The sequence below is a fragment of the Dendrobates tinctorius genome, unplaced genomic scaffold, assembly GCF_039654945.1.
Source record: "Dendrobates tinctorius isolate UK_male_01 unplaced genomic scaffold, ASM3965494v1 ptg000115l, whole genome shotgun sequence".
NCBI classification, from domain to species: domain Eukaryota; kingdom Metazoa; phylum Chordata; class Amphibia; order Anura; family Dendrobatidae; genus Dendrobates; species Dendrobates tinctorius.
The window spans coordinates 23,400,521-23,427,864 of NW_027361783.1; the positions used below are offsets into that span (position 1 = coordinate 23,400,521).

Genomic DNA, 27,344 nt, shown 5'->3' on the forward strand with positions numbered 1-27,344 from the left:
GGAGCGTGTCTTTGCAGGCTGTGCAGAATGCATAGAAACATTCCTGCCTGGTTCTCTTTCTTGAGCCCGGCATAGTGCACAGGGGCTGGCTATCAGGGATCCTACAGGGGTGGCTACGCAGAGGGAACCCACAGAGAGCCTTATAGGAAGTATGGATTCACAGCTGAGTAAAGAGAACCCAGCTGTGATCTTACCCCACCAGTGTGCCTCTAGGTCCAGCACCGACAGAACCCCGTTCTGTGCCCCCCGGAGACTGCTGTGGTTCTCCTCTGCTGAAGGCGTCCGTTATCAGTGCAGCCAAAAAAATGGCCACCGGGACGCTGAGGAGAGGAAGGAGGGGGCGGAGAGTTGAAAAGGGCGCGCTGGGCTATGTTGAAACGCGCCCTTTCTGCCTCAATCCGCCCCTTCTATGACACTCTAGAGTGTCAATTTAGTCATCTGGGGGGGCGGGCCGGGGGGCGGGGAAAAGGCGGCGGCTTCAGCCGCGGTCTCAAGTAGAGGCCTGATGCCCAGGAGGGCACCAGAGTGGCGCGGTAGTTCGGGAGGGGGTCGGATTTGTACCAGACCCCCCCGGAATGGGCGACTAGCTAGCGGTGGGGGCAGCAGAGGTAGCGGTTTCCTGTGTGGGGGGTCCCTGGAGCGTCCTGGAGCCACTGCTGCTGCAGAGACAGGGGCGCAGAAAGCCCTGTCTCTGCTGTGCCACGTCTGCCTGCACCTTCCCCCGGCCTTCACAGGATCCCGCAGAGTGCTGCCTATACTCCGACCCTACCTGCGGCGTCTCCACCTAATGCCCCCTGTGGGGGATCAGGGAGGGTGCGTCTGTCACCATCAGGGGTCTTCATCCTCGCCTCAACCTCAACCTAGACCCCAAAGGGGTTGGAAAAGGAGGGGGGTCTCAACTTCTGACCAGTACCCGAGGGACTGGGGAAGGAGCGACATGGGGAATAGCCGTCTCCACTTCAACTGGGCACCCCTAAAAAGGGGGCCAAGGAAGGAGCCATGCCGGGAGTCTCGCTGGAGACCCACTTTTCTTCATCTGTATTTCCGGACGAAAAAAGGAAAAAACGGAAGGAAAAGGTGTGCCTCCTTGCGACAATAAGCAAAAACTGGAGATGGCTGACGCCGTCCAGGGGTGTATACTGCAGAGGAGGAGCCATAGTTAATCTTTTTCAGATTATGCATAGTGTTGCCTCCCAGTGGACAGCAGCATAACACCCATGGTTCTGTGTCCCCCAATGAGGCGACAGAGTAAACTTGCAAAATTGTTAGTGCATCAAATACTTATTTTCCCCACTGTACATATACATACATGCATATTTTCCATGGAATGGGAGGTGTACATACCTTATGCTCCCTGTAAATTCACCAATAACCGGCCTATTAGTGGAAACAGCCGTAGCCTGGTCCATCACTCACCACTCAATTGTGTAAATGTCCCGACAATTGGAGGCAGCGGACTCGGGTTCTCATGACAAACTGGTGGCAGTGGTGAAATCTGGGTCATCTCTCCAGTGTCATCTGTGACAAACTGGTACGTGACCCCCCCAGCTGTTATCCGAGGCATAAATCAACAGATCTTGGAATAATAATAAGTTTCACAATTTGATATGTTAAAAAAAATGTTCCTGTGCTGAGATAATCTTATAAATGATCCCCTGCTGTGTACTGTGTAATGGCTGTGTCTGATCACAGTGCAGGAACATGGTCTGATCCCCTGACCAGGGGAGGAAGCAAAAGAGAGGATACAGACATTACAGCAGCACGGGATCGCAGCTGATTGTTGCTTGTCTGTATACTTTTTTGTTGCCTCCACAGTCCAGGAGCTGCGATACATGCAGCCCATGCTCCTATGTAGACACAGTCATTACACAGCAGGCAGACCTATTTATAAGATTCTCTCAGCATAGGAACTCTTTAATGCTTCAGTTATTGTCCAGTGGCTTGCCAGCTCCAAACAGATCTTTATTACGTCTTTCTGGAGTGGGACCAGAGCTGAAGCAGACACAAAGGCTCATCTTCACTTCCCATATTACAGCTTTGGGTTTCTCCAGCTATAGATGAATTACATTTGATTTACACATGCAGTGGACAGCAGGTTAGACAGAAAGGACACACCTAATGGTCCACACTTTGGAGTTTAGTCATTGCACTGGTAATCAAATGTACCTAATGATATTGGAACCACTGCGTCTATTTAAGAAGCTAAAGACAGCAAGAACGAAAATGTGCGATGTAGAAAAGACAATCAGTTTTATTTCATGAAAATAAATAAATACAGAAATACACCCTATTTGAAACAAAGGTTTTTTTTAACACACAATATAAAAATACAGAAGGATTTTTACAATCATTTAAATTGCAAAATCAATTCCTTGGGAGGAAAAAAATGTGAAAGGCATATTGTGATAACCTGTGCATTGAAATATTTCATACAGAAAAACATGGCTAGACATTAACACATTCAAGAAACTTTATTGTTTTGCTCCTTTTAAATAGGATAAATTTAGACATTTCAAGGTGAAAATTCAGTTTGGGCATGGAGATATCTAATGGAAAAACACTACGTAATACAGCTGGTACAAAAATATTTTGCGCGTCATCCAAAAAAGGGACCCACTGTCAAGAACACCGTTCACTTATTGCGTTGGTGATGTACAAACGGCAGGACAAGAATATTTCTGAAAGTTATCTGCTAATAATAATAGATGTTTGAATCGTGACAATGAGGAGCTTAGACTAACACTGCAATACCATTCATCAACCAACATCCAGACAGAAAATATATAGAATTAGTGTGCAGCACTTTGACATTAGAAATGTTACATAGCAGCATAGTAGTGTTACACATCATAGACCATCCATGTTTTACTTCGTCAGTGCTTCACCAACAAGTTGAATAGAGATATCTCCGACGTCTGTGTGAACAACAAGGTGGCCTTCGAATTTGCCAGCGGCTGTAGGCTTGAATTTCACCGGCAGGTTGATATAATGGTGGGCTCTATAAAAATGAGTAAAGTAGTTAAATTTAAAATACATTTTAATGGTTATATATGGTTATAAAGTTGTGTTCAAAAGTTTACAAACCCTGGCAGAATTTTTGCTTTCTTGGCCTTTTTTCAGAGAATATGAATGATAACACCTAAACTTTTTCTCCACTCATGGTTAGTGGTTGGGTGAAGCCATTTACTGTCAGACTACTGTTTTCTCTTTTTAAATTGTAATGACAACCGAAAACATCCAAATGACTCTGATTAAAAGTCAACAACAATTTTCCCGGCATTTGTCACAGGTGAGGATGTTTTCTTTAGTAGCCATTCAAACCCATTTGTATCAACTTATGTTATCAGGCCAAAATCACCATGGTATGTGAACTTTTGACCAGAGTCATTTGGATGTTTTGGGTTGTCATTATGATTTAAATAGAGAAAACACAGTAGTTTGACAATAAATGGCTTCACCCAACCACTAAGCATGACTGGATAAAAAGTTTTGGTGTTATTCATATTCTATAAAAAAAAGGCTAAGAAAGCAAAAATTCTGCGGGGTATGTAAACTTTTGAGCACAACTGTATATGGTCTTAATAGTTCTATAATGTACAGTATCCAGAACATTTAATTAATAAAACTTCAGTGAGCTAATCACAAAATACATTTCACTTCAGTACTCTCTCTTGTAGGAGTTTATTTCTTCATCATTTAGTTGCATGTATATTTTTTTTACAAAACCTGCAATGTATAGAATGTTCTGACACAAAGTGCAGTATATTGCAGAACAGCTCCCCTGTAAGCCTAACCCAACATGGCACAAAAAAGGAAAGTGTCCTTAGATTAAAAGTATTAATTTAGAACACGTACTTGCACCAGATCTGCATTATGGAGCATGTGGCTTATGAGAAACCTCAGATGCTTTATTAAACCACATGCGGGTCATGATCAGACCTTGCATATAGATCTATGTCATCCAAAGCGCTGACGGGTTCTAGTGACGGGAAATGTAAAACTAATATATATGCTTATGTGATGGGAATGTCAACATTCACAGACTACTACTTCATTGATAAAATCCTAGCCTGCTCAGGAAACAATGTGTTTATGTAAAGTGGTATTCCCAGCTATATAGTTAGCATTTATTACATTGATAACATTTAAGGACGATTCAGACCATTTTTCACTTAAGACCCCTATTCAAAGACTAATGTAGGCAGATATCGACAGGTACCACCGATGGGCTAAAGTGTATGGGGGCGCTGAGTGACTGATGATCTAGACAGATGTCGATCGCACATGTCCAATTTTGCACTGACGATAATATGGACCTCCTGGAGATAAGCCGCAGACCGAAATGTCAACCAGCGGCTTTCTCAGAGAACACAGGAGCGCTCGGTCCAGCGACCGCTCCTGTGTATGGGAGAATTGGTTGTCATTCAGCCAAGAGCCATCTAATGTGTATAGCCAGCTTTAGCTACCAAGTTTATTCCTATATCATATTAGAATGAGAAAAAATAAAAATCATGGCATACCCAATTAAGTAAAGATACAAGCCCAGAGATTACAACCTTGTCATTTTTAATGAAATACTTTCACAGTTAGTTTAAGGGGGTAATTTGTCTTTGCAATTTAAAAGGAATATATCAGCTATTATTTGATAATAAATACAACCAGACAGTGATACCTAGTTCGTTTTGTCATTGTGTTTTTATTTTGTGTGTGTAGTTTTTATTATCCTATTCAGCATTTAGACACATTTTACAATAGTCACATGGACAATTGGCAGCAATGGACAGGCTCTAACTCACAGTCGTCTATACTCTATAGGACAGCTTTCTAGGCATATTCTGGCACTAGTGTCAAATGATGTGGTCCTCATCTGTCATTGTAATTCTGCCTGTGATAACAATGAGGTAACTACAGAATGAAAAGTATCAAAATAATATATCGCAAGTCTTCGTGGCCAGAGGGAACATTGGAAGATTTTAGCATATTTTTAATGGAAAATGAAAAAATATCCTTAAAATATTTAAAAGATATTTAATCAACAGGATATTTTTGATTACATATTCCCTATAAGAGTAAAAATATATAAACTGAGGCATGCACTCACACAGGCTGCTGCCTTCTCCCCTGCACAAAATTATTACTGGAGAATCCCAGCACAGCAATGCAAAACTTGTATGATGATTGAATCTGTTTAATAGTTTCGGTAGTGGATAAACAGATTAAAAAAAGAAAAAAAGATTGGTGAATTGGTGCTGTGTAGCTGACCTCCTCCTCTGTTTTTTTTTCCTGGGTTTTCTGTACAGAATTCTTGACAAAAAAACATTTGGTTGAAATATTGGATTATCATCTATCAATCCCCCACTACGAACTAGTTAAAGCACATTCAAGCTTCGCATTCTTCAAGAGTATTAGTAAAATCCAATGTTACATGCTTACAAACACCATGAATCATCAGCACTAGAGATGAGTGAACATAGTCGGCTCCCTCCTTATTCGGCAAGCTATAGCACTTACCGAAGAAGCTGCATCGATATCCTGGATAAATGGAGATCTCGTGCTGATCAGGTGTTCGGCGCCGCAGCTGCATGTGTCGCGGCTGTGTGACAGTCACAACATATGCATGGAGAGCCTGTTTGTTGTGACTGTCACACAACCGCGACACATGCAGCTGTGGCGCCGAACAGCTGATTATCGCGAGCGCTCCAATTATCTGGGTTTCCGATGCAGCTTTTTCGGTAAGGGCTATAGCTTGCCAAATAAGGAGGGAGCCGATGATGTTCACTCATCTCTAATCATCACCTATAGGATCGGTCATGATGGGACGTCTTTCAAAAATGTATTTCTTCCCTGTAACACCTTGGAGCTTTAACACCAGATGCCGGTAAAAGGCTATCAGAGAATCAACATATTGTAGATCAATCACTTACCATGGAGACCATGATTAGATCCTGTGCCGTAAAGCAAATTATTGACTCCTTAGGCTATGTTCACATGTCCAGTAGTGAAAAATGGATCACTTTTCTATAGACTTCAAGGTTACACAAAGGGATTCAGTAGTGATCCGTTATTTAAAAACTGACTAAAAAGTTGTCTACACAAAGCTCAAATGCTAGACGCTTTACCCTTATTCGGAATAAGTAAAAAATCTCGAGTTACAGAACGGAGCAAATAATTTTTTTATATAAAAATGTCCCGATCAGGTCTGATCCCTATTACTTACATTTGTTAGAGTCACATTTACAGTAAGAACAAACTGACTTACCTAAGGGAGTACTTCGAATGCTTCATGTGAAATGGCTCTTTTGGACTTACAAATCTCAGCTGGAAGTTAACACAAGACGGTTTTTCTTTTAAACACACACCCATGCTGATTATTATGCTTAGTAAACATTTCATGCAGATTTCATGCAGAATAAAATCACATTATTGCCCTACCAATTGTAACAATATTAAAATTGTCCTTGGGCACAACTTTCCTGCTAATGCAGGGTGCCTGAAATGAGGCTGTTTGCAGGTGTACATGATCCAGGAACCTCTAGAACATGTATAAGCGCTAAATATAATAAGTTACATATTTAAAATGCATTTTCTTAGACTTGCTTTCACAGGGTTTCACTGTCCAGGAATGGCGCACACTAGCCCAGAGTTCCCTGACTCAAACTCAATAGCCTTATAGCCATATGTGAGGCTTTTGTGTTGGATTCAGGAGACCAGCAGCCGTGCATTATAGTCCTTACTCCGACAGCAAAATACAGATGTGTGAAACCAGCATTATAAAAAGGCCTATTTAATCAATAGAGGTTCAAATTAATTGTTTACCAGGCACAGCCACCCGTATGGATTATCTGCTGCGCGTGTTAAGTGACTGTCGCCCAACAAGATAGACTTGTATTAAAACTGATTTTCTATGTAGAGGACACAACAAAAATAAAAAAAATAAAACTTCAAAATTAGACAAAAATTATGAAGGAAAAAGCAAACCACAATTGTGAAATTACTTCTATTATTTGCAGATTCTAAGTTGCAGTCCGTGGCTGCTGAAGTAATGTACTTTTAAATAGGATTTACATAATTTTAGTTATCAGATCTAATATAAAGGAAAAGTACACTTACTGAATATGTTGCAAAAGAATTGTTTCTTAAATTTACTTTCAGTGTGCTGGATTCACCAACAAGTGTAGATGGAAAGGTATACAATTCCTCAGAGGCAAAAACTCCCCGAACTGCTTCATCTTGCCTAGCACATGTAATAAAGAGAGGTGCATATGAACGTATGATAATGTGTTGGCTTATTAATCAAAATCGCCACTTATAACAGGCAACAAATAGAATACTAATTGCTTTATGGGTCCCATGCTGTGGCGTTACACCAATAACTGTATGCAGAGAGCACAGGAACGCATGAAGCTGCTGGATAGACTAATGGCTGAAAGACATATTTTGAAAACAGGAAGAATATTTAAGACCACATCATATACATTAGTAACCGATACCGTAATTAACCCCTTAACAACCAAGCCATTTTGTAGGTTAAAGACCAGGCCTTAATTTTGAAATCGGGCCACTGTCACTTTATGTGGTTATAACTCTGGAACGCTTCAACGGATCCCGCTGATTCTGACATTGTTTTTTCGTGACATATTGCACTTCATTTTAGTGGTAAAATTTCTTCATTATGACTTGTGTTTATTTATTAAAAAAATGGAAATATGGCAAAAAAAATTAAAAATTTTGCAATTTTCAAAATTTAATTTTTATGTCCTAAAATCAAAGAGATATGTCACAAAAAATAGTTAATAATAACATTTCCCACATGTCTACTTTACATCAGCACAATTTTGGAACCAAAATTTTTTTTTCTTAGGAAGTTAAAAGGGTTAGAAGTTGACCAGCGATTTCTCATTTTTCCAACAAGATTTACAAAACCATTTTTTAAGGGACCACCTCACATTTGAAGTGAGTTTGGGGGCGTCAATATAACAGAAAATACCCAAAAGTGACACTATTCTAAAAACTGCACCCCTCAAGGTGTTCAAAACCACATTCAAGAAGTTTATTAACCATTTAGGTACTTCACAAGAATTGAAGCAATGTGGAAGGAAAAAAATGAACATTTAAAATTTTTGTTTGGACACATTTTTTTTTATTTTGTCAAGGGTATCAGGAGAAAATGAACAACAATATTTGTTGTGCAATTTCACCTGAGTACACCGATACCCCATGTGTGGAGGAAGACCAATCTTTAGGCGCACGGCAGTGCTCAGAAGGGAAGGAGCATAATTTGAGATTTTGAATGTCAAATTGGCTGGAATCGAGAGCGGACGCTATGTCGCGTTTGGAGAGCCCCTGATGTACCTAAACAGCGGAAAACCCCCATAAGTGACCCCATTTTGGAAACTAGACCCCCCAAGGAACTTATCTAAATGTGTGTTGAGCACTTTGAACCCCCAAGGGTTTCACACAAGGTTATAACGTAGAGCCGTAAAATTAAAAAATCATATTTTTTCCACAAAAATCATCTTTTCACCCTCAATTTTTATTTTCCCAAGGGTAACAGGATCCCCAAAAGTTATTGTGCAATTTGTCCTGAGTACGCTGATACCCCATATGTGGGGGTAAATTACTATTTGGGTGCATGGCAGAACTCGGAAGGGAATGAGCGCCATTTGACTTTTTTGGCTGGAATTGAGATCGGAGGCCATGTCGCATTTGGAGAGCCCCTGATGTGCCTGAACAGTGGAAACCCCCCACAAGTGACACTATTTTGGAAACTAGACCACCCCAAGGAGCTTATGTAGATGTGTGGTGAGCTCTTTGAATTTCCAAGTGCTTCACAGAAGTTTATAACGTAGAGCCGTGAAAATAAAAAAATCATTTTTTTCCACAAAAATGATCTTTTTGCCCCCAAATTTTTTATTTTCACAAGGGTAACAGGAGAAATAGGACCCCAACAGTTGTGGTGCAATTTGTCCTGAGTACGATGATACCCCATATGTGGGGTGGATCCACTGTTTGGGCACATGGCAGAGCTCAGAAGGGAAGGAGCGCCGTTTTGGAATGCAGACTTTGATGGAATGTTCTGCGGGCGTCATGTTGCATTTGCAGAGCCCCTGATGGGCCAAAACAGTAGAAACCCCCCACAAGTGACCCCATTTTGGAAACTAGACCCCCCATGGAGCTCATTTAGATGTGTGGTGAGCACTTTGAACCCCCAAGTGCTTCACAGAAGTTTATAACGCCCGGGCGTGAAAATAAAAAAATCACATTTTTTTTCCAAAAAAATAATCTTTATTGAGCTATAATTTTTCCATATTTTGGCCGACACTCAAGTGCGGGCTTGATTTTTGCGGGAAGAGCTGACGTTTTTATTGGTACCATTTTCGGACACATAACGTTATTTGATCGCTTTCCATTCTAATTTTTCTGTTCATTTTTTGAATGAACAAAAACCAGCAATTTAGGAATGCTTTTTTTCCCCCTCCGTTCCACGTATGGTAAAATTAGTATGGCAGCTTTATTCTTCGGGTCACTACGATTACAGCGATACCGCATTTATATCTTTTTTAAGTTTTGATGTTTTTTACACAGTAAAAACTTTTATAGAAAAAATTATTATTTTTGCGTCACTTTATTCTGCGAACTATCGCTTTTTTTTTTTTCACTGATGATGCTGTATGGTGGCTCGTTTTTTGCGGGACAAGATGACGGTTTCAGCGGTACCATGTTTATTTATATCCGTCTTTTTGATCGCGTGTTATTGCACTTTTTCTAAGGAGTATGATGATAACGCTTGGAAAAAGAATAATTTGCTTCTTTGTTGTGGTTTTTTTTTTTCCTGCGTTCACTGAAGGGATTAACTAGGGTGACACTTTTATAGATGGGGTTTTTACGGACGTGGCGATACCAAATGTGTATTTTTTTATTTTATTTTTTTTACATAAAAATGTGTAATTTTTAGGGGATTTTTTATGGAATTTTTTTATTATTTTTTAATACTTTTTTTGACATATTTTTTTAAAAAATGTTTTTTTTTTTTTTTTTTACACCTTCATGGGACTTTTACTTTCACTTTCAGGTATAATACATTACAATGCTCCAGCATTGTAATGCATTATACCAATGCTGAAAGCTGCAGACACCTTGCTGTGTGCGTTATCTGCAGCTTTCTGTATGTAAATGACCCAGAGGTTGTCATAACACCTCCGGGTCATCATGGCACAGGTCGGGCCCCGCGATTACATTGCGGGGACGCCGACCTGAGGCAGAGGGAGCCTCCTACCCTCTGAACAATGTGATTGCAGCAGTGAGGGGGTTAACAGCCAGGGGCGGTGGTGGCTCCGCTCCAAGCTATCAGTGGAGAACGCTCAGCCACTGCAGCGCTGAGCTCCTTCACTGATCGGGCAAAGAGAAGCTCAAATTTCAGCCTCTCCTGCTCATCACTGCTGTGTTTGGTCTGTCAGATTGACTGACCAATCATAGCTCTGTGGGTGCAGGGACCGACTGTAAGCGTCCCTGCACCCCTTGCCGTGCCTCTCAGCTGTCATAGACAGCTGTCGGCACTGAACTGAAACTGCGCGTTTACACGCTGTGTCTGTTCAAAGGGAGGACGTGCAGAGTCCGTCATGGTACGGGAAGTTACCTCCTGCCATGACGGACTCTGCACGTCCATAGACATTAAGGGGTTAAATCACACAATACACTTTCAAGACATTTTTACATACGGCGGTTTTAGAGTAGATGCCTCTGAGCCAGATCTCTTCCTCGGCTTTACTTGATCATCCGTCTTCGCTAACGTTTCAGTTGAAATTTTTGCCCACTCACTTTGATCTTTGATGCCCTTAGTTGAAAAAAACACAAGTTATTTACAGATTTGCATGTGCAGATAAAAATGCAAGGTGCAAATATGTTATCACAATTCCTCTACCCTTTAATGACACATTCACACGATGAGCTTTTGGTGCGTTTCTGAAGCACCAGTAACCTAGATTTAAATAGATGCAAAAATGGTGCAAAAATTCTAGAGCGTCAAAAAAAAAAAAAAAAAAAAATCATCACCAAAAACGCAACGTGGGAATCTAACCTACTAATGTACTTTTTTCTCTATCAAATACTCTATATTGATAAAAAAGTTGACACTTATGTTGACTAAACTTTCTATATTTATTCTGAGATAGAAAGGGATTTTCCTCATTTTTGAACTACGTTACAACTTTTTTCCTTTCACTGGAGCAGCCATAGCAGTCTCAGTTACAGGTATGGTTGGCTGCCTCCTCTTCACTTATCTGGAAAAAAAAAAGCCAGAATTAACAGACGACCCAAAGTTTTTATACATTTTTCTTGCCTAAGAGTATATTCACACTAGGCGTTTTCTTTTTCTGCAGAAAAACCTGCTCTCTTGGCAGGTTTTGCTTAGTTTTTCTTGAGTTTCTTGGGCGTTTTTGTCATGCTACATTTGTCTCTTGTGCATGCTGATAAAGTTCATTGAAAAAAAAAAATTCTATTTAATCAGGTTTTGGCACAAAAAACAAAAATAAAAAAAACAGGGATTTTTGTGATAACGCACCGTAAAATCCTTTTCTCCGAGACGCTCATTGGGGGACACAGACCATGGGTGTTATGCTGTGGCCAATAGGAGGCTGACACTAAGCTGAGACAAAAAAAGTTAGCTCCTCCTCCGCAGCATACACCTTCCTGCTGGCCCCAAGTGAACCAGTTCAGTGCAAAAGCAGTATGAGATCACTAATATATTAAAGAACAATCGCCAACCTCATTTCAGTGTATAACCCACTGATTGGGAGACAAGAATCAAAAGCCGTCAGGCTAACAGGGTGGGTGCTGTGTTCCCCAATGAGCGTCTCGGAGAAAAGGAAATTACGGTGAGTTATCACAAAAATCCCTGTTTATTCTTCGCCTCATTGGGGGACACAGGCCATGGGACGTCCCAAAGCAGTCCATGGGTGGGCAACAATATAACAGATAAAGCCCATGTAATAGATGAGTAATGGTGCCCTACCACCTGTTGCAGGACCTGCCAAGGACCGTACTGTGGAAGTCTGAGTATGAGTAGTGCTTCAAGAATGTGAAAATGCTGAACCAAAACGCAGCCTTGCAGACTTGTTCGGTCGGCATGCGAGACCGAATGGCCCAGAGTGCGGACATCGACCGCATAGAATACGCCCTAATCCCTACTGGGATGGGCCGCTTCTAAAGTGGTATAACTCCTGAATAGCCAAATTAATTTCTCTAGCTATTGTGACCCTGAAGTGGCTTACAAGAGAGTGCCGTCCTCAGGACATACGTCCTGAGAGTCGTCATTGCATGCAGGGCGTACGCAACTTCCTCCATCTGAAGTACCAGCGTCGGGCCCAAAGAGGGCAAGACAAAATCATTGTTAAAATAGAAGGGTCAGCCAACGCTGGAAAAAAGGGGCGGAAGCGATCTGAGGACAATCGTATCCAGGTTGGGAAGCAGAGAGAGGAAAAAACAAATGAGCCAAACTTGACATGGCTGTCAACTCCAAGCGTCGCATAATAAGTGACACTGCGACAAGAAGGGAGACTTCCCAAGACAGAACTGCCCGCGAGACATCCTGGAACGGTTTCAATGGCGTCTCTTAAAGCGCACTCAGGACCGAATTAACGTTCCAGGCTTCTAACGGACTTTTGCAGGGGGGTACCCCTGAGAAATCCTGAGAATGAAAGTCATGAATTACATCTTGGAAGCAATGCTGCACTTAAACAGAGACAGGTAGAACCAAGATCTGTCCCTTGAGGGAGGTGAGCATCAAGAACCTGAGTCCAAGTCAGGCTGGAAAAAACACTCAAAAGAACTGGAGCGGTGAAGACGCGAAGAGAACGACCCTGGTCCTAACACCATGCGACATAAGGCGTTCAGGAGAGGTGAAAGATGCACCCTGACGTCGGCCTCTGGGCACCAACCATAGTGGAGATCCCAGAGGAAGAGTAGATTAGAGCCTTGGCTTTGAAAGCCAGCTCGTTAAACACCAGATCGTGCGATCTGGTGATCCATTGGACGTTAGGAGAGCATGTCTGGACAATGCAACAGTCACCTGTGGACGGCGTGTATGATCTGTAGTAACTCTGAATACCATGTCCGGCAAGACCAATCCTGGATGCCTAGGGAGACTGGAAACGGCCACTACCTCTTTTTATGTGGTGACCGTTGCTAGGAAAGGAAGACGAAACTGGTGCCACGGAGTAACCAGTCATGCCCCCCTATGGCGGTTTGGATATGGAGACCGGGCTCAGACTGCTGAGTACCGTAGCCTTCAGTCTTGAAGCCATCAGATCCCCATTCGAGTTCTCCTAACAAAGGCAGTCCAGTTAAAAATGTCCTCCGTGGTGCATGCCAACAAGCGTGGAGATATGTTATTGATTCGAATGGAGTGATACACGAGTAGATACTGGAGAGGGTGCCGTTAACCTGGATCACTTGGAATACAAGGATATACAAAAAGACTGCTCTCCAATCATGGAGGCTGGTATCGACAGCCACCACTGGTGATTAGATCAGAAGATAAATCTTCCTCCTTGGTATAGAGGGAGAACCTCAATGTCCACCCCCCGTGGGGCTATCTGACGTGCTATGACAAAGCGTCCAGGCCCGCGATGCCACGAGGGAGTGCAGCGCACGAATGGGACGTGTCTGCGCATGAGTCGGCGCTTCCAACTTGTTAGGCGTTGAGTTTCCCCCACTGCACAGGGGGAATCTCAAGCCACGTCCTCTGCGGTCTTCCATTCTTCTGCCGCCGCAGAGATTCCTGCTCAGTAGAGACGTCAGTCCCAGCGTCTTGCCCAGGCTAATGCTAGGCGTCTGGTTCTAAGTTCTTTGGAAGATGTGAAGGAAAAAAACATTTTGTAGAAGGACGATAAGAATAAAAGGAATCTTTGTATCTAGAAGATCCAGGCTTTGGGCTCGTTCGATACGAACAGCATACAAAAAAGGAGACCTCACAAACCAGAAATAGGCGGCCGTCCGTAATGCTGTGTGTCGATGGCTTATGCTGGAAATCACTGCGTGAAAAACCGTCAGGGCGCTATCTCTCTCAGGTCCAGACACTTTGGGGAGGACCCTTACATTGCTGGCTTGACCCACGGGAAGACTGGGATCCCTTGACGATGGGAGCGCCGGATATATGCGAGAGGACCAATATCTGATTTGCTGCCGAAGGCAATGGGGAAGATGCTCTAAGCCCTGCTGGGGAAGACATTTGTCCTTCCTTTTATGGCCTTGAGTTCCTTCTGTGGGTGCCGCCCTCCCTCCATTCCGTGAGCCATAATGCAATGCCTGATTGAGTGTGATGGCATTTGCCGCTGTGGTGCAGCCGGCCGCATGTGAAAAGGGCATCCAGCTAAAAAAAAGAGCTGGTTTCCAGGCTCACAGAATGGAACTAGTCAGGCTCTTGTCTGTCGGTCTGTGGGACCTTTAATTGACTATCAACCTGGCCTGGATGGCCCAGGGATTCAACTCAATGTTTCCGCTAATCAGATGAAAGCGAGGGGGATTCCTCCATTCCGGAGGCTTCTGATTTGGTTATCCCATCGCTCCCTTAGCCGGTCAACTATGTCACGGGCCACCCGGAGTGTGGTAAATGCTGTATTATGGGGTATAGTTCACCGGAAGAATGTTACGACTCTGAACAGACCAGGCATTAACCCTCAGAAAACTGTGTAAGTGCCATTAGAAAGACAAATCTTTCAGTTTTTTTTTTCTTTTTCATCTCTAGAGAATCCAAAATCCAGGCAAAACATTAAGCTGATACACAGAGTCCCGTACTCTGTAAACCTGTGGTGAAGGTGAAGCGAGACACCGAGCATACGGACATTTAAGCCGTAGTTGGTCGAATAGTGTACTGTGAGCCCTTTCTCTAGATGTCTATGCATCTGTAGAATGCCTGCGTCTGCTAATCGACAGCTGCTGTGATCCTGTGAACGCTCCGATGCACAGAGTGATCGAGGATAACCTGTGCCAGAGGAGAAACCCGTCCGGAGGGAGGGGGGGTTCATAAGTCGGGCCCAGTGTTGACGGAATCTAACACTGGCGTGGTGAGATGGCCTATGGATCTCCACGAATCAATCCTTCGGGCATGCGCAGGGCAGGTATAATTCCAGAATAAATACTGCCGAAAAACCGGATTACTTACCGGTAATACTCTTTTGTAGAGTCCACGACAGCACCCACAGAGAGGGGATCCGTCCCTAGGAACAGGAAACCTACAGAGATAAATGGGGCGGTCCCCCTCGCTCCCTCAGTTTGGATTACAGAGAACCAAGGGGAACCGCCATACACGTTTTAGCAAATTTGCTAGGTCAGTGATTCACATCTATACCTAATTATACATTTGCTATACATATCTATATATTAATTCCTAATACTTGTTTTCCACCACCAAGGAGAACTAGGTGTAAACTTCTAATTTAAGGGAGGGAAGTGAACGGGTGGTGTCGTGGACTCTACAAAAGAGTATTACCAGTAAGTAATCAATTTTTTTCTCTTCGCCACGACAGCACCCACTGAGAGACTTTCAGAGATAGTCACTTGGGAGGGCACACCATGTTAAGGACCGATCTACCAAAGGCTAAATCCTCGGAGGAGGATAAATCTAGTCTATAGTGGCTATAATGTAGATGGAGAAGACCAAGTTGCAGCCTTACATATCAGCTCAATTGGGACGTCCGCCCTCTCTGCCCAGGAGGATGATATGGCTCGAGTAGAGTGCGTCTTTATACCCTGTGGCGGGTCTTCTCCCTTTGCCGAATACGCCATTGTGATCGCATCCCTGATCCACCTGGACAGCATGCTTCTCGTAACTTTAGACCCCTTCTTGTTACCCTGGAAGGAGACAAAAAGAGCCCTACTCTGCCTCCAGGGACTGGTTCTATCTAGGTAGGCTAGGACTGCTCTTTTCACATCTAATGTGTGGAATTTCACCTCCTCTGGCGTTACCGGGTTCTCAAAGAAGGAGGGGAGACAAATCTGTTGGGATCTATGAAAACTAGTAGCGCATTTGGGAAGATAAGACGGGTCTGTCTTTAATATTAGTCTGTCCTGGCTCACTGACAGAAATGGTGGATCTACCGACAGGGCTTGGAGATCACCTACTTTTCTTGCCGAGACTAGAGCTACTAGTAGAGCAGTCTTCAATGAAAGGCATTTTATTGATGCTAGATGCATAGGCTCGAATGGGGGCTGAGTGAAGGCGTCCAAGACCAAGCTAAGGTTCCACGTTGGTAGCTGAGGGATGTGGACCGGATTCGCTCGCTGACAAGCCGAAATAAACCTGCCCACTCATATTACCTGCCACATTGTGGTTATATAAGGCTCCTAGAGCCGATACGTGGACCTTTAGAGTGTTAGATGAGAGTCTCAACTCTCGGCCCTTCTGCAGGAATTCTAGAATAGATCTAATGGGTACTTCGCTGGAAAAATTTGCAGGGTAAAAAGCTAAAAAAATTTTCCATACTTACACGTAAATTTTTGTTGTGGATTCTTTTCTACTCTGTACTTGAGTGTTATTATTCAAGAATCCTCTCAATTTTAATAATTCCCTTTCAAATTCCATGCCGCTAGGTGCAGGGATTTGACCTGGGGATGGTGACTGGGTCCCTGTGACAGGAGGTCCCGATGTAGTGGGAGAATTCATGGGTCGGCTATCGACATCGCTCTCAACCATGAAAACCATGGCCTCTTGGGCCAAAACGGGGCTATTAAGATGACTTTTGCCCCTTCCTCCCTTATTTTCCTGACCACTGTTGGCAACAGCACCATTGGAGGGAAGGCATAGGCCTGTCGGAATGTCCAGGGTGTTTGGAGGGCATCGAGCACGTCTGGACTGTCCGCTCTGTATAGTGAAGCGAACCTTTGTACACATCTGATGGCTCTTGTCGAGAACAGATCTATGTCTGGTCTGCCCCATCTGGCCAATATCATCTCGAAGATGTGCCGGCTGAGAACCCACTCTCCTTGATGTAAAGTCTGGCGGCTGAGCTAGTCCGCCCTGGAATTGTCCACTCCCCTGATGTGGATAGCGGACAAGGAGTGGAGATGTGATTCGGCCATCTCTAGAATTTTCTCTGCGATAGACATTAGCGGTCCTGATCGCGTACCTCCTTGCCGGTTTATGTATGCCACCGAGGTTGTGTTGTCCATTTGGATTCTCGTGTGGGTACCTCTTAGCTGCGGGAGAAATTTAGATATAGCATGATATATCGCTTTTAGTTCCTTCATATTAGACGAATTTCCCGCTTCGAGTTTGGACCACTGACCCTGCACCATATCCTCATCTAGATGGGCCCCCCCCATCCCAAGGGGCTAGCGTCCGTGGTGACTATTCTAGAGGGGACAATCCACCATGGAACCCCTCCTGTTAGATTATTTGGGTTCAACCACCACTCCAAGGAGCTGATTACTTCTGGTGACAGGGACATTCTCCCATCTAACCGCCCCTGCAGCTTATCTGCTTCTCGCAACATGGCCCATTGCAATTTTCTGGAGTGGAATTGGGCCCACTGCACCGCCAGAATGCAAGATATTAGGGACCCCAACAAGGACATGCCTTCTCTCAAGGACATAGTGTTCTTATCACCCGCCATCCGTACCTTGTTAATTATAGCCCGGATTTTTGCTTCAGGCAGAAAGCATTTTTGACTTACAGAGTCTATTTGAAGGCCCAGGAAAGTCTGACAGGTTACCGGTTGTAGTCTGGACTTTTCCCAGTTGATCAGCCAGCCTAGTGTCTGCAGGGATGAGATAATATCAGCTATCCTACTCTCGCATTGGGAAACCGAATTCCCTACTATGAGCAGGTCGTCCAAGTACGGTACTATTAAGGTGTGCTTTAGCCTTAAATATGACAGCACCTCTAGCATTAGCTTGGTAAAAACGCGGGGTGCCATGGATAACCCGAACGGCATCGCCGTGAACTGGAAATGTTGTATCCGGCCCTCTAACGAGACTGCCACTCGTAGGAATTTTTGGTGCTCCCTGCATATAGGGAGATGGTAATAGGCATCCTTTAGGTCCAAGACTGCCATATAGCATCTAGGAAACAAGAGTTTTATTGCCAAACATATTGATTCCATCTTAAAGGATTGCAGCCTCAGAAATGTATTAAGCTTCTTTAAATTAATTATCGTTCTAAAAGAACCATCCGTCTTAGGGACTAGAAACAGGGGAGAATAAAACCCCATTCATCTCTTGGCACCTCTACCAGTATGTGCTTAGACAAGAGCCCTGCTATCTCTATTTACAAGGCTTTCTGCTGCGTTGGGGACTTCAGGGAAGTCAATAGGAATGAGTTTGGTGGGTACCGAACAAATTCTTGCCTTATGCCCAATGATACAATATTAATGGCCCAGGAATTGGATGTTATTTTGCCCTGTTGGTGGCTGTATCTTAGTAGCCTGCCACCTACCGGTCCCCCGATCTGAAGGGACGTTTCCCAAATAGGCTGCCTCTCTGCTTGGGATCTTTATTGCCCCAGGACCTGGGGTTTGAAATCCTTTTTACCAAATGGAGGCTTCCTGAAGGCTTTCCTGTTGAAGGGAATGTATGGGTTAGGGAATCCCTCTCTCCTTTCCCCCGCTTTTGTTAGGATCTCGTCCAACTGTGTGCCCAACAGGTACTTACCCTGACAGGGCATAACGCAGAGTTTAGTTTTTGTCTGCACATTGCCTTTCCACCCCTTCAACCACAATGCCCGCCGGGCTGCGCTTGCCTCTCTGGCAGATAGACGGAGGGAGTCAGCTGAGGCGTCAGATAAGAAGGCGGCTGCACCCTTAATCAGGGGAATAGAGGAATGGAGCCTATCTCTGGATGCTCTGCTTTTTATTTTCTCCTCCAGTTCATCTAACCATATTATCATGGACCTTGCTGTGCACGTGGCCGCTATAGCCGGTTTGAAGGCCCCTGTGCATGCTTCCCAAGATCGCTTGAGGAAAGTATCCGCTAATGCATCAGATAATGTTCCCGCGTCCTCTACTGGTAAGGAAGATCTGCGGGAGGTGGAGGCCACTGCAGCATCGACCTTGGGGGCTCTCGACCAGGATGCCAAATCGTCATCGTCAAACGGGTATTTCCGTTTGGAAGCTAAGAAGATGAAGGTTCTTTGCCCCTGTTTCTCCCACTCCTTTTTTACCAGCTCCTTAATTGCTGGAATACTGGGAAGGCTCTGACCTTGTTTTGGGAGATACCCGCGAACATTATTTCCTGCGGGGTTTTGGGCTCTTTAATATCGGATAGCCCCATGGTATTCCGCACAGATATGACCAAATTATTCACACTGTCTGTGGGGAAGCAAGTCTGCTCTTCCGAGGTTGGGTATTCCTGAGATCTGAGTCCAGTTCCCCAGCCTCCGACTGCGACCTAGTCGCTGGTGACGTTATCCCCCTAACGAAGGTCTGCCTTCCTTGACTACTGGAACTGCCTAAGGCCCGCAGTTATTCTCTAATTACTGTACGGATATCCTCCTTACTACCCGAGGATACCTCCCGTAAGGTTTGTTCATTACAGGTCTGACACAACCTCTTAGGGTGACTATCCGGGAGGGGTTGGGAGCATAAGGCACATTCCCTGTTTTTAGCTTTCTCCGTTCTCTTGGCCTAAGGGTATACAGACAAAAACAGGACGCCATCAGCTAAGAGCTTGACTCCAAAACACTCACCCCTGAATTTCATCAGCTTAATACCGGCTGCGGGGTCCGAGACTCAGGCTGAGGCGAGGCACGAGATGGCTTCTTACGCTTTTTCTCCAAGGGTTCACTCTGCCTAGAGCGTCCGCTAGTATCCCTCCTGGAACTGCTGCTTCTTCTAGTGCTCTCACTTCTTCTTGTGCTGCCACTTTTCCTAGTACCGCCATATGGGGATTCCCCTGGCTGCACTTCTTGGAGCGAAACCGGATCGTTTACTGACGACATGGCTGCGCACTGGTGTGTCACTGGCTGGTGCTTTTATGCAGCCTCCCAGTTTCGCTTTCTCTTCCCCTTCCTTTTTTTTTTTTTCTGCGCATGCACGGTCGCCTCCTGGTGATACCACGATGTTTTGCCCTGCCCCGGAAGTTCTCCTTGCACTTCCGGGCCGCCTGGTCTCCGTTACAATGGTGCCAGCCTCCTTACCTCCTGTGGCCGCCGTGCGTCTCCCGACCGCCCTGCATCGCCGGAGCGACATACCGCTGATCTCATCAGGTATGTCGATTCTCCCCTTCAGCGCTCCCAGCACCTCATGCGTCCTCACGAGCTCAGGGATTCCTCTTCCTTCCCCTGGCCTCGCCATCTCAGGGGGGGGGGGGGCTCCCCGATGCAGTGCCGCGCTCAGTAATGCGGTATTCCATGCCAGGGAAAACTCCAGGTGCCGCTCCAATGCACCCCTGGGTGAGCCAGGCACCCTTCGCCAAGGCCTCACCTGCACTACCAGCTGAGGGGGGAGTCCCTGTTTCAGATCCGCCCGTCGCTGCTTCCAGCTCTGGGGCCCCCGTTGCTCATATAATGCCGCGGGCGGCTACCAGGCCAGGAATCATCTTCTCTGTGGGTTCCTTCTAGGAACAGGAAACCAAACTGAGGGAGCGAGGGGGACCGCCCCATTTATCGCTGTAGGTTTCCTGTTCCTAGGGGTGGATCCCCTCTCTCAGCTGGTGCTGTCGTGGTGAAGAGAAAAAAGCATTCAAATCCTCTGGAATGCAGGCTGGCTGGGGATATAGAGGGTCAAAGAACACATATATACATACAGACACATATATATACATACACACACATATATATCTATATATACACAAACATACATGTATACACATACATATATGCATCCACGCACAGTATATTCCAGGCTTCACCCTGTAGACTGTGGTCCTCCCCAGGAAAACAGCACTCTTGTTAGCGCTGAATAGGCGCTATCCTTGCTCTCAGTGTTGTATGACCCTTTAAATCGTATAAAGCTGCCTGTACCCTGGTCTGTAGGACGGTGGTACTTGCCCAGCCTCACGCTGCTTAGCAGCTGCCACCTGAAGGACGGAGCGACCGGCGGCGCACTCCGGTGGAGGATGAGAGCGACAGTCCTCTGCCGACGGACCATGGTCCCACAGCCAACACATCAATGTACGTAATGCAGCCCGGCAAGGAATATGGGGATTAGATCCCCCTCCTTCCTGGCAGCCAGGAGGGGGGCGTCTGACACCGCGGTGCGCGTCCCTGCATGGAGCCTCCACGATGGGGACTTCAGTGTGGAAGCGGCGTTCCCGTGAGAACCACCACCGCGTCACTCCGGGACAGGTGGCTCCTCTGAAGTAGGCCGAAGCCGGGGTCTAGATTGACTGGCGCGGCTCCAGGGAAGGAGTCCGTGGGCTAAGCGCTTCCCGGCGCATGCCGGGGGAGGCACTGACACTCCCACTCCGCCATGCCCTACCTGTGAGAAACGTCAGGCAGGTGGGCGGGACCTCCGACATGATGTGCGGCTGGTGGGCGGAGAAACCGCCTGCGGCCTAGCAAGGGCCGAAAGCTGGGGGCTAGATTAGCGGTGTCCGGCTGGAAAGAATGACTGGACCCGCGACCCAGAAGCCTCCTGTCATGCCAGGGGGAGTGAGAGCAGTGCCTCTGCCTGCAGGCCAATGCTATGACAGGGACGGTACAGGAACCCTCAATCCACCATACCCTCTGAGGGGGAGGTGGAGGGGGACCGTCCAGCTCCATGCAGCACCGCTGTTCCATTAGTGGTGGTGCAGAGGGAGCAACGCGGACGCAGTAGGGGGCCTCTATGTATCCTAAGGGTTCGCTCCACTAGGATTTCACAGGGCTATGTCCGGCTGTGGCAGAACTTGTGCTGCGTGGCTTCACGAGAGCAGTCACGCTCAGCCTAGAATGGCCGATGGCCTGGCACTCACCGCGGTGCGCGTCCCGGCATGGAGCCGCCGCGATGGGACTTCAGCACAGAGGCGTGCGTACCCCAGGCGACCCTCGGACTGTCGGTCACTTATCCGGCCGCTTCAGGGGCCATGGGTAATCTTCAGGACGGTACGGGGTAAGGGAATGCCTCAATCCAACATCCCTTAGAAGGGAAGTGGAGAGGGACCGTCCGCCTCCTTGCATCATCCGCTTTAAAAAGTGGTGAAGCAGTGGGGGATGCACGGACGCCATGTAGATGGATGGGCAGGGCAGGTTGTCCGGCATAGGCCTGGCTGTGTTAGAGGATACATGAAGGCGACACTCCATGTGCTCGTCCGTAAGTCGGTGCGGGGAGATCGGTGCTCAGGCATGGCATCCCACGTCGCAGGAGAGGGTACGTGGAGGCGACACTCGCACGTGCTCGCCTGTTGTTGGCTTGGGGAAATCGGAACCTTGAAAGGCTCTGTTGCCCCTTCATCCGGATTAAAAAATTAAAAAAGTAAAATTCAAAATATTAAAATAAATTGTCTGAAGACCAGACAAGTGTGCCTCCTATAGACACTTAGCAAGAACTGGTTCACTTGGGGCCAGCAGGAAGGTGTATGCTGCAGAGGAGGAGCTAACTTTTTTTTATCTCAACTTAGTGTCAGCATCCTATTGGCCACAGCATAACACCCATGGTCTGTGTCCCCCAATGAGTCGAAGGAGGAAAAACACACTGCAAAACCTGATACCTGCATTTTTTGGGTGGATTTTCAGCGTTTTTTTCCACCACCCAAAACACTGAAAAGAAGTGATATGCTCTATTCTACAAAAAAAAAAAAAGCACAAAATACTGATGAGATTTCTGAAACCTCAGACTCTGCTGGTACTGTAAAACACAGCTGATAATTTACATTAAAAAACGCTACAAAAATGAGCCAAATTCATTAACAGTTGCACATCACTTAATGAATTTGGAGCATCTTATTAGTGGGAATATGCCTTGCCATAAACGTTACTCCATTCACAGACTGGAATAATATTTCCAGCTTAATTGTATTTCACGGAATCCCATGGTGGGTTTAACCACATCCTATCCCCTCTCCAGCTCTGCCCATTTGGATGGTACAGCAGGAAACTGGCATAAAGCACAGGAAAAAAATTATAAGAGGAAAAAAACAAAAACAAAAAAAAAAACAAACACATTTTGTCTACTCTGCAAAAATGTTATGACTAGGAAAACAGCAGTGCAGACAGTTTGATATAAGGGGTGCACGCCTCTATGGGCTTGATCCAATACTTACTATCAATAAATGTGAAACGTGAGCCAGCACATCCAGTATAGTAACTTTTTTTACTCAAGCTCACTGGAGACTAAAGAGGCATGGGTTAATGAAATGATCATTTCACTGGATGTGTGACTTCACACTTCATATTTATTAGTTGCTCAAGTAGGCGTCTCCGGCTGCTTTCACATATCAGTTTTTTACATCAGTCGCAATCCGGCAATTTTTTTTCTCATAGACTTGCATTAGCGACAGATGGCCTCACGTTTCATCCGTCGTTCACCGGATACATCGGAAAATTTGTGCCCGGCGGCCGCAGACGACGGACAAAGTAATGTTTTTTGTCTCCGTCGAAAAGTCGGACAGCGACAGATCCAGCGCCGTCCGTTGTTTGCTAGAATGGAAGCCTATGGGCGCGGGTTCCGTCGCTGTCCGTCAAATGACGGAATCCAGATTAGTTTTTTTTAAACTGAGCATGCTCCAATTATTACCACCAGGTAGGGCAGTCAAATTAGGCAAAAAAACGGATCCGTCGCATCAGTTTTTCACAATCTGCGACTAATCCGTCGAGCCGACGCCAAAAGACTGATATGTGAAAAGGGCCTCAGGCTGCCATACATGTACGTCTCCGGTTTCTTGTTGTGTATGACAGAAACAATATTAATATCAAAATTACTAAATGAATTGTTTTGATAGTAAAATAACAAATATCGCATGCAAAAGTAATTGTTAAATGCATGTGGTCTGAGGTTGTGCTTTTCTTACACACACACGTCAACATTTTTAGATTTCTCACCCCTCAGACATACATTTAAGTAAGGTACATCTACCAAACAACTGTTTGGTCTGTATACTTCTTTTGTGCACAAGAAAAGTGGTAAATATTTCACGGATGTTGAATTTGACCCCACAACTTTCACACTGGATTAACAGTTACAAAATGTGTCCTTTTATAAATTGCAATATAATGGCAAGGAAATGCTCACACAAACTCTAAAAGGTCACTGAGGTTTCTGATTCGCTTTTGCAGAGTGATAGTTGAATTCATTTGTAGGGCGTTAGTTACATACGGTACATATGTATCGTATAATATCTTGATTTCTCAGCTGGGTGTGGGGTAATGAGAGATGAGAGACTGCATCACAACCATAATTTAATGTCCACAATATATGAAGTCCATGTTGGGATACTTTGAACAGATGGAAATGTATAGCATTTTCCTGGCTTTTTGTTGTTCTTCCGTGGTCACACTTCTTGGCATGGACTTCTGATATATTAAATGTACTAGGACAGACCGGACAGTTTTTGTTTCTCTCTCTCTATATTGCTTATTACTGCATTTTCTAACTAATATAAAGCATTTACAAAATAAAAAAAATAGTTGTATTAGACAAGACTGCATAGGTGAAAAACTGTGTGCTTGCTTTTTGGCTTCTCATTTTAGCATTCTTTCTATGCATTGTCAAAGCTGTATGACCATTTTGATTGCAATTATTCTGCATTTAATACTTTAGACACTGTTTTACAAAATGTTGAGACGTTCTCAGCCCTGGTGCTCAAATAGGTCAGTTAATTTATTTTTTTCATACAGCAAAAGAGTGCCAGAGACTTGCAGATGTATAATGCACAGAAGGGCTTACTTCTCCACATAGCTGGAACTTCACTTTTTGCTTCACATGTGGCTGTGAAACTGGATGACATTCAAGGTCCCAAGACTGAGTATAATCACCTTGGTCTCTAGGAAAAAAAGTAACTGGCACCTGAAAAAAAATTAAAAAAAACAAAAACATTTAAGTCCAACAGCAATGCCAAATAATTTTAGACATCAAAAGGGTGGTTAATATTAAGAGGAATGTTCACATAGTGCTTTATTTATTGCAGAAATTTTATCCATATGAAAAACAAAAAAGTGTTAACAGGAAAAACAGTGTATTTTTTGATACATTGCATTGAATTTAACTTTAAAAAGGAGATTTTTGTGTACTCACCGTAAAATCTCTTTCTCTTAGCCTTTAATTGGGGGACACAGAACCGTGGTGTTATGCTGCTGTCCACTAGGAGGCGACACTATGCATAATCTGAAAAAGATTAACTTTGGCTCCTCCTCTGCAGTATACACCCATGGACGGCGTCAGCCTTCTCCAGTTTTGTGCCAAAGAATAAGGAGGAACGTAACCAAATAACATAACCATGCCTGTAAGAAGGCTACTATGTACGAGCTCAAAGAACAATATGAGAACTCAACAGTAAACAACAGCCCGTAAGGGCAACAGGGTGGGAGCTGTGTCCCCCAATTAAAGGCTAAGAGAAAGATTTTACGGTGAGTACACAAAAATCTCCTTTACTCTGTCGCCTAATTGGGGGACACAGAACCGTGGGACGTCCCAAAGCAGTCCCTGGGTGGGAAGCAGTGGACGAATATTGTGTTGACAGTTCCCTAGACTTGGGGTACTGCCGCCTGCAGAACCAGTCTACCTAGGCTCGCATCCGCTGAGGACTGGGAATGAACACTGTAGTGTTTCGTAAACGTGTGTAGGCTAGTCCAAGTGGCCGCCTTACACACTTGTTGTGCCGAAGCCTGATGCCGAATGGCCCAGGAGGCCCCTACTGCCCGTGTAGAGTGTGCCGTGATACCGGCCGGAAGAGGGGAACTGTTAAGTCGGTAGGCCTCATGTATGGTGGACTTGATCCACCTGGCAAGGATAGCCTTGGAAGCCGGCAACCCCTTGCGACTACCTTCCGGAAGAATGAAGAGGGAATCAGATTTCCGGAAAGGTGCAGTCCTGGACACGTAAATCCGCAATGCTCTGATGAGGTCAAGCGTATGCAGAGCCTTCTCCACTCTATGAACCGGAACCGGGCAAAGGGAAGGCAGTGAAATCTCCTCATTGAGGTGAAAGTTGGACACAACCTTCGGAAGGAAGGATGGTACCGTGCGGAGAACCACCTTGTCTTGGTGAAAGGCTAGGAAAGGCCGTCTGCAGGAAAGTGCTGACAATTCCGACACTCTGCGTAACGAGGTGATCGCCACTAGAAAAACCACTTTCTGAGACAGAATGGAGAGTGGAACTCCTCTAAGAGGTTCGAAGGGTGAAGCTTGCAATGCTGTCAGGACCAGATTGAGGTCCCACGTATCCAGCGGACGTTTGTAGGGAGGAACCAATCGGGAAACTCCCTGGATGAAAGTCCTTACTTGCGGTTTAATAGCAATGCGCTTTTGAAAAAGGACTGAAAGCGCCGACACCTGACTCTTAAGCGAACTTAAGGATAGCTTGGCATCTAGGCCCGATTGAAGAAAACCTAGTACCTTCGGGAGGGAATAAGGGAGTGGGACTTGTCCATGAGATTCGCACCAAGAAAAGAAAGCTCTCCAGGTGCGATAATAGAGCTTGGCGGAGGCAGGCTTCCTTGCCCTGATCATAGTTGCAATGACTGCCCGTGAAAAACCTGCCTGGGTTAGAATCCAGGTTTCAAGGGACATGCCGTCAAATTGAGAGCCCCTGAATTCTGGTGGAAGAACGGACCTTGAGACAGAAGGTCGTGACGGTCGGGTAGACGCCAGGGGGCGTCTGCTGTAAGTTGGACGATGTCGGCGTACCATGTACGTCTGGACCAGTCTGGCGCGATGAGGATGGTCGGAACTCCCTCTTGCTTGACCTTCCTCACGACCCTGGCGATTAGGGGGAGGGGTGGAAAAATGTACAGGAGTCGGAACTGTGACCAGTCCTGGACCAGGGCATCCGCTCCGAGCGACCGCGGGTCGTGTGTCCTGCCAATGAAATTGGGGACCTTGGTATTGAGATGGGATGCCATTAGGTCCACCTCCGGGGTTCCCCAGCGTTGACAGATCTGGTAAAAAATCTCGGGATGGAGAGACCACTCCCCCGAGTCCATTCCTTGCCTGCTGAGGAAGTCGGCTTCCCAGTTTTCTACACCCGGAATGTGTACCGCAGAAAGTACCGACCTCGTGTCTTCCGCCCAGCGGAGGATATGAGCCACTTCTCTCATCGCCTGGGCGCTGCGGGTCCCGCCTTGGTGGTTCACGTATGCCACAGCCGTGGCAATGTCCGACTGTATCCGTATGTGCGAGGCTGCAAGCAAGTGATGAAAAGCTCTCAGTGCCAAGAGGATGGCCCTGATTTCCAGAACATTGATGGGTAATGTCACTTCCCTTGGTGACCACTTGCCCT

At 45.5% G+C, this 27,344-nt stretch overlaps 1 protein-coding gene across 2 annotated transcripts in view; it reads right to left on the reverse strand.

The window, feature by feature from the left end:
* Positions 1-2,233: 2,233 nt before the first annotated feature.
* The window catches only part of CEP192 (centrosomal protein 192), a 325,551-nt gene continuing 300,440 nt past the window's right edge, over positions 2,234-27,344 (reverse strand). For both annotated transcript variants that reach the window (XM_073590043.1, XM_073590042.1), the window contains 5 exons: positions 24,795-24,914; positions 10,719-10,834; positions 7,111-7,234; positions 6,260-6,318; positions 2,234-2,998 (listed from right to left, as the gene is read on the reverse strand). In XM_073590043.1, coding sequence (XP_073446144.1) covers positions 2,866-2,998; positions 6,260-6,318; positions 7,111-7,234; positions 10,719-10,834; positions 24,795-24,914 — 552 coding nt within the window. In that variant the 3' untranslated portion in view covers positions 2,234-2,865. The remainder of the gene's footprint in view (positions 2,999-6,259; positions 6,319-7,110; positions 7,235-10,718; positions 10,835-24,794; positions 24,915-27,344) is intronic.